The 12499-nt window shown below is 43.0% G+C and overlaps 1 protein-coding gene and 1 long non-coding RNA gene across 18 annotated transcripts in view; one reads left to right on the plus strand and one right to left on the minus strand.

The window, feature by feature from the left end:
• Positions 1-12499, plus strand: part of LOC132649017 (uncharacterized) — a 49652-nt gene that overhangs the window by 34179 nt on the left and 2974 nt on the right. The window lies entirely within an intron of this gene.
• The window catches only part of Sema6d (semaphorin 6D), a 558098-nt gene continuing 552958 nt past the window's right edge, over positions 7360-12499 (minus strand). For all 17 annotated transcript variants that reach the window (XM_060371734.1, XM_060371732.1, XM_060371733.1 and 14 more), the window contains one exon: positions 7360-11143. In XM_060371734.1, the coding sequence (XP_060227717.1) occupies positions 9855-11143 (1289 nt within the window). In that variant the 3' untranslated portion in view covers positions 7360-9854. The remainder of the gene's footprint in view (positions 11144-12499) is intronic.

Here is a 12499-nt window from a genome sequence, read left to right on the forward strand (position 1 = left end):
ATGCTGAGAGGATTTAACTGCTAATTACTTTGTATTTTCTCAAGTTCTCATTACCATAATCACCTCAGTGTCTTCAAAGCTACCTGTGGTCTATTCTTCAGCTGCCTTGAATCTGGGAAGAGAAGACAAAGGAAAAACCGGGCTCTGAATCATTGCCCTTCCAGACAGAGGGATGGATGAGGCCAGCACAGCCTCATCTCCTTTGTGAAGAGACTTCTCAGCTCCCCCAGGGTCCCTAAGGCACTTTCTTATGTTTAGAGACTGTCTGGCTGGCCATTCTGGGGCTTGCTTTGTAGCTCAGTGTTGAATTGCACTTACCCTCCTGCCTCTGCCTCCTCAGGGTTGTGATTAAAATCACAGGTGTGAGCCAGGGCCCAGCTCAAAGTCTCCTTCCTGCCCTTTGGTATCTTCACCTCTCATCTCCAGCTGACAGACATGCTCTGTTTAGACACTTTAATGATCAGATGGCAATGAGCTTCAGCATTTCACTGTTACCTTGCTTGTTATCACACTGAATCTTGGGGGAGTTTGTTTCCAATGGAAGGAGAATTTCTTGAGGCCAATTAACTAAGCATAGTCAGATTTCTATAGAATGTCCATTTTCCTTTTTATAAAGCAAACTTAGAATAAGAACATACAAAGAAATTAAAAATTCACATTTGAAAGAAGTATGCTTAAAAAGTATTTCCATTTTAATGTTTATAACCAGTTTTATTATTTTTGTATGTTTCTTTCTAGACACACACACATATGACATGTAAAATAAATTTTAATTCTACTGTACTCTTGATTTTAGTATTTTCTCATTTTCAGTCATTTGTGATAAATACTCATCTAAGTTAAGCAAATACTGTAACCTCTTTGGAGGTGACTGCCATAGGTAATCAGAAATAATTATTTACTAAATCCGACTAAACTTGGCTGTTCTGAACTCACTTTGGAGACCAAGCTGGCCTTGAACTCTCAGATCTGCCAACCTCTGCCTCCCTGAGTGCTGGCATTCCAGGCCTGCCTCACCTTACCCCGCCTGAGAAATCTTATAGACTAATTCAGGGGTAGCCTTAACCTGTGCACGTGGAAGAGGCAGACATCTGCTCCTTTGGCATCTTAATTTCATGGATTATTCCAGTACATCCTGACCAACCGAAATCAAGATTGCTGGACCCAGCGAATGACAAATCTCTCAGCCAGAGATGTCATGCACTTAGGACCTCGCTCTGCCTAAATGCTAGGTAATACTCAAGAATTGCGAATTTGCAAGAATATCCCAGGAGCACCATGGTTCTCCGTCCATCTTCTTCAGGCTGTCCCTCCTTATCCCTGGAATGCTCCTTTGAGAAAGGCTGAAGAACACTCTAATCCTTTTATCTGAGAAACTTTTTTTTTTTTTTTTTGCAAACATACAGCTAAGAAGCTGTATGCTTTTGTTTTCCCTTTCCCACTCTGGGGCATATGCTTCTGCAGTGTTTATTAGCATCAGAAGGTACAACTCTCTGACCAGGTCTTGCCACCTAAATGAAGATAGGACTCTTGAGCAGTCACCAAGTCTGTTTCCTCCCTGCCAGGAAGCTGGGTGGTCCAAATGATCAGTAAGCAACGGGGTTTAGCTAACAATATGCAACTTTAGCTCAGTATGAAAAAAAAAAAAACTAAACAAAACAAATTTTCTAAATAAGAAGTCAATGCCTTCCCTCCACCGCAACCAGCAGGGACCCTCTGGCAGTCCAAGGTGTGAACCTGGCAGGATGCTCAGGTGGGTCCAGTTTGACATACCAGGTTAGGTTCTTGCAGCATGACTGTTTACATCCTGTTTGGTTGTGTTCCCCCTCCCCAAGGCGAACCAGTCTATGGATTTTCTAATGATTGATGTGAAATGTTCATTACAGTGGCCAAAATGTGACTGGGTTCAGTGAATGTCACATTTTTCAGTGTCAAGGTGGCCTGTAACCCTGAACACTATGACCATTCTATCTCTGTGGCTTCTCTCCTTCTCTTCTTCCAGACCTCCCATAGTCCCTTTTCAAACTTATACAGAAGGCATGAGTAAAAAACAAAACAAAACAATGCCCCCCCGAAAAAAAAAACCCAACCAAACAGACAAAAAAGAAGGCATGAGGGCATGAGTTTGTGAGCTTTGGTTTGTGAATTGACTATCATCCATTCTTCCATAGCTGTCAGAGTCTCACTGAATTTAATTCTTATACCTTGAAAACAGGAATGTTAAATCTTACCCAAAAGAAAAAAAAATTACACACCTATGGTCACAAGATTTTTTTTTAATAAAGAAGTCAGAAATACACAAGAAAAAAAACCAACAAAAGCATCTTTAACAAATGATACTGGTAAAACTATGACTGCATGCAAAAGAATGCAAATAGATCCATATATACCACCCTATACAAACTCAAGTCCAAGTAGATAGAAGATCCCAACATAAAACCAAATACACTGAACCTAAACGAAGAGAAAGTGGGGAATAGACTTGAACTCATTGGCACAGGAGACAACTTCCTGAACAGAACACCAATAGCACAGGCTCCAGGAGCAACAATCAATAAATCGGACCTCATGAAACTGAGAAGCTTCTGTAAGGCAAAGGACACCATCAATAGGACAAAATGGCAGCTTACAGACTGAGAAAAGATTCTCACCAACTCCACATCCAACAAAGGGCTAATATGTAAAATATATAAAGGATTCAAAAAACTAAACATCAACAAACCAAATAATCTAATTTTTAAAAATGGGGTACCGATCTAAGCAGAGAATTCTTGACAGAGACATCTCAAATGGCAGAGAAACACTTAAAGAAATGTTCAGCATCCTTAGCCATCAGGAAAATGCAAATCAATATGACTTTGAAATTCCATCTCACATCTGTTAGAATGGCTACGATCAAAAAAAAGAAGGCAAGTGACAGCTCATGCTGGTGAGGATGTGGGGCAAGGGAAGCACTCCTCCATTGTTGCTGGGAGTGAAAAGTTGTGCAGCCACTATGCAATCAAGGTGGGGGTTCCTCAGAAATTGGGTATCAATCTACCTCAAGACTCAGCTGTACCACTCTTGGGCATATACCGAAAAGATGCTCCATGATACCACAGGGAGACACTTGCTCAACTACGTTCATTGCAGCTCTAAATTCATAATAGCCAGAAAATTGAAAACAATCTATCTATATGTCCTTCAACAAACAATGGAGAAAAAAAATGTGGTATTTTTTTACACAATGGAGTATTAATCAGCTGTTAAAAACAATGACATCATGAAATTTGCAGGCAAATAGATGAATCTAGAAATAAACAAAACAACCAAACATCTTAAGTGAGGTAACCCAGATCCAGAAATACAAACATGTTATATACTCATTTTTAAGTGGACATTAGCTCAGGCTACCCTCCATAGACCCAGAGAGTCTACGTAGCAATGAAAGCTCAAGGGGGGATGCACGGATCTCCCTGGGAAGAGGAAATAGAATAGATTTTGCTGGTGCTGGTACTCTGGATGTGGGTGGGGAAAGGAACAGAAGGTCCAGGGATTGGGGAGGATGAAAGGAGAGAGTACTGGGAGAAATAGCTGGAACAGGGTGGGGGTGGGGATTTGGGAGGTGATGTAGAAACCTAATGCAGAGCAAACTCCCAGGAATCTACAAGAGTGACTCTGGCAAGGTCTCCTAGTAGAGAATGCAGGACCCCGAATGGCCATCTTCTACAAGACTTCCAACAGTGAGACCAGGACATCAAGCCGGCCATAAAACCTTTGACCTACAATATAACCTGCCTGAAAGGTGTGCTGGGGGTAATGGTGGCACAGAACTTGTGAGAGTGGCCAACCAATGACTGGTCCAATTTGAGGTCCATTCCACAAGAGGGGAGCCCATGCCTGACATGCCAGATGGCCAGGAACCAGAGGCTGAGCAACCCAGAGACCCAGGATAGAAGCAAATATGACTGACAAAAGAGAAATAAAAAAAGTTAATGGCATGATTCCTAATGATATTTTCTATACTCCTAGATCAGTGTCTAGCTCAAGCACCATCAGAAGGCATCATGCAGCAAATGATGGGAGCAGATGCAGGGACCCACAACCAAACACTAGGCAGAGCCATGGGAAGCCTGCAGGAGACAGGGAGGGGCTGAGAACACCAGGGAAAGATGCCCCCTAGAATCAGCTAAGTAGGGCTCACGGGGGCTCGCAGAGAACGAAGAAACAAACATGGACCCTGTAAGAGTCTGAGCTAGGTCCTCTGTCTACACATTATGTTTGTGTAGCTTGGTGTTCTTGTGGGACCCTGAATACTAGGAGTGGGGCATAACTCTGACACTTTTGCCTGTGCTTGGAACCCTTTTCCTCTTACTGGGTCGCCTCATCTAGTCTTGATAGGAGAGTTCATGCCTAGCCTTATTCTAATGTTATGCTGTTTGGTTGATATCTCTGGGAGGGCTTCTCTTTTATTTTTCCCTGAAGGAACGGAGGAGTGGATTTGAGGGAGAGGGGTAGGGGTTGCAGGGAGGTATGGATATAATGCATGTAAAGAATAAAAACAAAAAATTAATCTAAAAGTTCTAAGGATTGACTAAATAGGGCTCCAAAGCCCCAGGAAATAGTGCCTACATATGATGGCACTGTATTTTATGCTTCCCTTCACTATATGAACCCAGCATAAAGAGTCTGAAAGTGTTCCAGAGATTAATCATTGTACAATCAATACCTAATTTTAAAAAGAATTATATCCTAAGACAAGGTGTAGAAATATGCCATTTTCGTTTGTATGTGAATTCTAGTTGACTCATGGTCTGAACGTCCGGAACATTACCCAACCCCTCCCTTCACCCCTTCCACAAAGCATCCATGAGTTAGATTGATATTGCTCTAGGTTCATTCCTTGTTGTTTATGGCATGAAAGCTATCTGGTAAAGATCGAAACACTGACAAAGATTTAAGCGTTTAACATGCTATATATGCAAAAAGATTAAACATCAAATATAGATTCAAGTTAAATAGCTTAAAGTGCATTGTTTATCATGCCTTATTTTATTGCTAATCTCACATATATTGCACATCTAACAGGCAACAGGCCTCATACATCCGTAAATGGCCCTACAAACCACGCTAAGAAATGAGTAATATTTAAGCTCGGCATTCATAAAATAAGAAATGGAATTGCAGAGCTGACAGAGACTATAGAACTGTCAGAGAAATAAATGCCAAACGGTCTCTGTTCAGAAATGAGATGGCTTAAGCTGAGAGGGGTGGAATGGCCTAGTTGTTCAAGCCATAGAGTTAGAGTCAGACCTGTAGTTCTTCAGCCAGAGATGGTGGGCTCTTTGGAAACAGTGTTCTTTGCCAGTCTAAGGAAGATGATGGAAGAGAATGCAGCAGAGAATGGAAAGTGGTCCCCTCTCAGATGCCAGGGAAGTGAATGCCTCTGGTGCCAGATCAGTATTTAAGACACCATGTCACTGTCTGACTTTAAAGATGCTCTCTCTCTCCTCTCTCTGTCCTTAGTCTGTGTCAGCATTTCCAGTGCCCCATTGGTCTTCAATGCTTCCACTCCCTAGAGGACTTTAAGCCAATGTGCTCCGGGACAGGAGCATGGGTGTTCTGGCTTGGGTACTTTGCCTTTACTTTGTAGCTTAACAATGTATTCTCTGAAACATCTCCAGGTTTCTCTGCTGTACTGCTCTCCAAGGGGATCAGGCTATCCACCTGGAGGAACTATAAATCCCCAGAAAAGGAAAGCAGGATTTACTTTTCAGTCTGCAGCCTGCTTTAAACACTCTGGATGCTTATGATGGAAACAGCTAGGAACTTCTATGAAAAGAGGTGGAGAAAGGATGCGCTTTCAGAAAGAAGTACCAAATAGACCTAGAAAAAACTACTGTCCGTAGGGGTAATGCAGTGCTAACATTACGTCTCTCCAACAACTTGCCCAAATGGAGCTACAAACAGACTCTTACATGTGCGTTTCAGAAACACAATGACTTCCTGACTCAGTGCTGGATGGGGGCTTTCAGAATGTCATATGCAGCTGCAGAGCTGCTAGCTACAAAAGTGAACAATTATACTTTTCACAAACTTATTTTGAAAAGATTTTTTTTTTTCTTTTTGAGACAGTCTCACTTGGCTTAGGCTAGCCTTGACCCTACTGTGTAGACAAAGCTTGTCTTGAATTTCTGATCATCTTGCCTACAGCTCCCAAGCACCAAGGCTGCAGGCATGGAGCCACACTCACCTTATGCATTGATGGGAATGGAAACTCAGCTACCCGCACACTAGGTGAGCGCTTGACTGAGCTCTACCTTAGGCCAGATTTCTGCCATTCCTCATCTCTCTGGACTGTTGCATGCTGTAACGGGAGTGAAAGGGAACTTGTTCCACAGAACTGATGCTCTAGCACAGATGTCTCTAACCCCATGAAAGGGCGAGACCCTAGATGGTATATGTCAATGCCTGCTCCTCTGCCTAAGATGCTACTGAAGTACTCAAAGGTCTTAGAGGAGCTGCCGGTAGGCTTTGGCTGGGAGTAGCTGCTGGAACCAAACAGGCAGCGGGGTGGTGTGTGTGGGGGTTGTAGAACCATGAAGGCCACTGTTGACTAACCCCCCAGCTAGTTACAAGCCAAGAGAAATGACACAGAATCCTACTTTTACTTCCCACTATATTAGGGAATTCATCTCCTATCTTACAATGGGTGGAGGCCTTCTACACATCTAATAGCAAGAAAAGTCTGCCGGTATAATTCTGCACTAAAATATGTGCTCACAGTTTCATGAGTTCTCCGGGTGGCACCTCTGTGGTTTTCACCCGTGTGTGTCCATGCGTGTATGTCCCAGTGCGTTTGTGGAGATCAGAGGACAACCTTGGGCATCCCTGGACCATCTTCCACCATGTGTGAGACAGGGTCTCTTGCTCACCCCAACCTACACTAGAGAAACTGGTCGGGTTTTTTTGGGGGGATGGTTTTTCTGTCTCTGCCTCCCATCTGTTGGGAGCATGGGTCTTACAAAGTGCTGCTGTGCTAAGTTTAGAGTGCCAAGGGTTCTAACTCCGGTCCTCATGACTTCATATTAAGCACTCTATCCACTGAGCCACCTCCCCAACCCACAAAGCGTAAACTCTGAATTGGAACAAGGTACAAGATAAGCATCTGCCTGTGGATGCAGGGGCTACAGGCCATGTGACTTTCTGAACCACTTTTTTTTTTTTTTTTTACTTCAACACGGTCTTCCAAGGACAGAATGGGAGCATAAAGTAACAAATATTTCAGGTTAAGAATGTTTCTAGACTCTGAAATAAATACAGCATGACCAACGTAAAATCACGATGCAGTGTAAACCTCTTAAATGTCAAAAGGCAGAATGTAATGACTTGGATATTTTATTTTGACTTTACATGCGGTGTTAAAAACCCAAAGTACATATTATTTATACATCCACAATACAAGTTTACAAGATATCTACACACGTTAAAGTACTCTATAAAACAGTATAGAGACACTTCACTTTAGGGTTATTTTTTTTTTTATGCCGTACCATTAAAAAAGATACAATCTGTGTTTACCTTTGCACAAATGGATAAAGCATTTAAAATTAAATTAACAGAGACTAGAATCCATGTTAGAAATTTCAACATAAATACTGAAAGAACTCACAGTACAGACTCTAAGGCAGCACAATGTTACAACATGTTATGGGGGTCACACAGAGTTACCACGCTGGGATTAATATTGGTAAGGTAAATGCAAACCCGCTGTTGGTGGCAGATGCGTAGTGCTTGCTGTTGGTTGGTTTAATTGATTAAACTGTAATATTTTAGTTGCAAAGCTGAAGTGGTTTGAAAACAGGGGTTTCAGCTTTTGAGCTTCCAAGAGATCGCAGGGAATCATTTTTTTTTTTTTTCCATAGAAAAGAAAGTTCTTGAAGGAAAAGACCAAGTGCATCGGTACTCTACATTCCGTATAAAAATTATCTGGTGTTTTGCACCCCATCCTCCCCCAAGTGACACATACCATAGTCATTTCCTAAGGTCTCACTTGAACTTTACCTGGCTGGGTCAGGAGCCTTCCTTGGCTGTGGTACTTTCTAGAGTAGTTTGGGTCAATGACTGGGCAATGTGCATGGGTTAACCAAAGTTGTCGTTAGGCTACACACCATCAGCCATCAGCAGGCTCTGCCAAGCTACGGAGAAATGACCCTAGGCATGGCTTCCGCAGGTGCCACGTTCCCTGGGAACCCTCATCTCACTTCGCATTATCAGAAGAGCAGGGGGTGGAATGTTTATCATGGCAAGGGCGGATGCTACTTCTGATCCTGGGGGCGAAGGGGGGGGGCGTTGTTCAACAAATCGCTCTAGGTTGCTGTATGACTGTGAGGAGTCTTCAGGTGCTGGCTGAAAAACATTTACAACTGGCACATGGGAAATGATGCGCTCTAGTGGAAATACTCGACATACTGCAGAACCTCTACCACTCTCGTGAATAAGGCACAAAATGCACAGATTCAGGTAAACTCACATGTGATATTTACAGTTCACTGTCATCGCCTGCGGGACTGGGGGAAGAGTCCTCAGAGAGCAGGCCTAGAGGGTACCACCACTGACAGCTGCTCAGGCCTTCCCCTGCTAAGCCTATTGTAATTCCTCTTCTCTTTCTTTTGTCCTCTGTTGTGTTTTTCTCTTGCCTTGAGGGGGCGGGCAGGAAGGGTGGACAGAAGAAAATTTGTACTATGTGGGAAATTAAATAAAACAACACAGTCAAAAAAAAAAAAGAAAGAAAGAAAGAAAGAAAAAGAAAAACACTTGTGTGTCCAGGGTTAGATAGCGTGCCTTGGGCTTTGATTCACAGTGGACAGGTAAATGTTACTACTGAATACTGGTAGATACGTCAAGGATACCTCTTAGTTTCTCTAACTTCTTAAGCTAGCAAGGCTGGAACAGAAGTTCTGATGAGATAGCAGCACAAAGTTACTTATAACTCTTAAATGTTCTGACATTGGGTACCACATAGGTTACGTTAATCAGCTGACAGTCAAAGAAGCCTTGACTATTCCTTTATCGGAGCTGAAGACAATGGACTGGTGGGAGGAAGTTAGTTCTTTTTCAGTCATGCTTAGTGTAAACAACTCCATAGTATAAAAAGATGCAATGGGCACCTAAATAAATCCTAATGGGTACATCTCTCTCTCTCTCTCTCTCTCTCTCTCTCTCTCTCTCTCTCTCTCTCTCTCTCACACACACACACACACACACACACACATACACACACACACATGCACACATACACGTCTCTTAACACAGTTTGTTGGTGGCATTAAAAAAAAAGGAACAGTGCCACACATGAAAAAAAAATTGCTACAGTTTGGGTCAAAGATTGAATTTTTAGCAAACTGCTTGGTAATCTACAAGCTCGTTTTGTTCTGAGACATTCCCATCTTTCCATTTTGACATTTGTGCAAGAGGCAAGGTGAATGCATACATATTAAAATGTTCACATTTAATGGGAAGACCACAATAATGGCAGTCTAAATTGAACCCATTTTCAAGTATTTGTTCAGTCTTCTGAGTACTGTATCAACTCTTTACGCTGCTGAAGGGAGCCCTTCCGGGCTATACACCCCTTCAGCTCCGAACAAAAGAAATGGAATGACCAGCACCTCCCTTTGATTCAGGCAAGCACACAGAAGCCTTGCTGGGGTAGCTCCATCTGCCAAGTTCTGATGTTACCAAAGTTACAGAGTTTCTTTGGCTACTTGTCTCTCCTAAAATACAAGCAGGTATCTTGTCTTAAGGTACCCTCACAGCTTCCTTTCAACAGCAGGGACAGGATAAAGCCACACGGGGATAGCACACTTGAGGCCCTAGTAAGTGTATTTGTTCAGTGGTCTGACGGATGTGGTCTGAGGAACAAAGGAAGGCTTTGGTGGCACGTCAGGTTTTAAGGATGGTGTCCTCTTTAGTCCCGTCCTCGGGAGGGTGCCGTTACTGGTGTAACTGCTCTGTCTGGAGAGGGAAGGCTGCAGATGGACACTCACTGGTGTCCCCTGAATATAGTCCACCTTCCCCCCTGTGGGGGTGGCCATATATCCCCCACGGTTCATACTCGGCTGTCTGGATAATAAAACACCATTGGGTGAGTTTAAGTTTTTGGGCACAGCAGATATAGAGTGCCTCTGCGAGGAGTTTTTGTGGTAACCCCTCTGTCTTTCCAGAGAAGTCATTGGGACCCCAGGAGTGGTGGGGACATCGACTCTCTTGGTTGGACTATTTCTGGGGAGTGTGGAGGGAGGGGAGTACAGAGATGCCTCCCGGTTGGGGACCTTGGGTGGGACCTCAGACATAGGGCCCACTGGGTCCAGCATGAGGGTCTGATGGGCCATATGGATTTCTCCCATGATGGCTTTGGGGTTACTGTTTGGGTCATTTAGATGCTTCAAGAGGTCGTTGAGGGTATTTCTGGAATCTACGGAACGCCGGTGCTCCCTCTTGCTGGACGACTTCGTAAGAGGGTGATCCACGCTCTGAAGCTTCTTTTCAGCTTTGTGAGCATTGGAGTTTGAGAATGATGTGTTGTAGTCGTGAGTGGCGTTTGGAAGAACAATGGCACTGGGGATATGCCCGTGGCTTAACGGGGAATGGGGCGGAGGACTAGAAGGAAAGAACTGGGGATGTTCTTTCCTTGAAGCACCGTGGCCGTGGGCCTTGTCGGAGTGGCTCTTCATGGCCTGCAGGGTCTTCTGGTGGAGTACGGGTGTGGATTCCGGTGTGGGGAGTGCAGCCAGCTCTGGAGGCTGGCCTCGATGGTCCATGACCATGGATTTGGTATCCGTGCTGGGGGGCAGCTCCTTCCGACTGGTCAGCAGGTTGCTGTAGAGTTTAGGAGAATCGATGTTCTGCTGATACTCCTTGACGGGGCTGTCAAAGAGCCCGTTGAGCTTGGCAAAGCTCCCGCTGGAGTCTGTGCACGACTGGGCCGATTCGGCATCTTTATGGATCTTCCTGTTCTTCCGGACAAACATGTCCCGGTAGCAGTACACAGCCACTCCCGCAATGAACGCACCCAGCACAAAGGCTGCGAACACGCATGTGATGAGGACATTCATATGGACCATCTGGTTGGAGTCTCCTGACTGAACTTCCCACCGAACGCCTGTAACAGACATGCGGGAACTCTGAGCGAAGTGCTTTAAAGAAATTAAATATAAAATAATGAACCAATACTACATTCAAACTTTCCAGCTTTTTCTAGCTTACAGGATCAAGCAGATCCCAGAATTTCAGTCTTTCCACCCCCTGAAATCACAATAAAATCTCCAGAAACATATATGCTTGCTGCAAAAGTCAAGATATCCCTAATCTTCCATTAGTATATATTTTTCTCTCCTTTCCTCCAATCTCTCTTAAAGAAACAGTTGTTAGAGTTTCTATCTAAAGAGCAGAGTTAGAACATTTCAGAAAACATTTACCTTCTGAGTCTCACCTAATTCCTAAACCAGGATTAAAGAATTGCTGCTGGGGTTAAGGAAATGTCTGAATTAACAAAAACACACATCACAGTAAATATAGCTATGCTAAAACAGTTGTGTTAACTAGGACAAAAACGTAACTGGTCACAAACTGAAAGCAAGAGCTTGGTCAGTGTTAAGTACACTTGTGCATTTGTTTTCACGTTCTGTTTTGAAATTTCATCTTGGGATGAAATATTCGTGAAGTATCTACTATGTAAGAAAACCGGACAATGTAAGAAAATAATCTATATATTAGTTTAAGAATATCATTAAAATTATCTGGAGGTATTTGAGAAATACTTAAATTAGACCTAGAAAGTGAAGAGTGAGTTAGTTTGTAATTATTGGAAATTTTAATGCAACCACAGACATCTAACAATCGATTAGAGAAATGTCAGATTAGGAGGTTCTCAGTCTGTTATATGTTATACCTTCGGCTATCCCAGAATAACTGAGTCAGAGGGAATGGGAAGGGTCCCTGGAGCTAAGTTAGTACTAAGGTCTTTGAATATTAGTTGGTTTTAATCAGCTGTCAAGGTTGTGGAATTTAATGGCATTGTGAAAGACCAGGAGAGAAAAGAACAAAGAAATGGTATTACTGAAAAAAAAAAAATCAAAACAGAAATAATGATTATAAAATTGTTTGCAATGAAAATATGAAAAAAATCAACAGAAGTAAATCATAAATGACAAGGCAGTGCCATAAGAACTGACTGGAAACCTGATACCATAGCTTATACACAAGGGGACTTTTGTTTTTTTCTAGAGTATTAAATCTAATAAGCAAATTGATCAGGCAGCTTTTTTAGCTTCATCTATTATGGACTGTAAGTAATTATGGGCAAGTACTATGTCCTGCTTTGCTGCTGTGGCATTTGAGTGACTTGTCACCCCACGTTTCCTTCCCGCATTACATCCACAGCTGCAGCTAAGAAGGGGGCTGAGAAGCCTCTGACATAGACTAGCTGGTAACAGGATATTTGTCATCAGTGAGCGTT

This window comes from Meriones unguiculatus, chromosome 18 (assembly GCF_030254825.1).
Source record: "Meriones unguiculatus strain TT.TT164.6M chromosome 18, Bangor_MerUng_6.1, whole genome shotgun sequence".
Classification (NCBI taxonomy): domain Eukaryota; kingdom Metazoa; phylum Chordata; class Mammalia; order Rodentia; family Muridae; genus Meriones; species Meriones unguiculatus.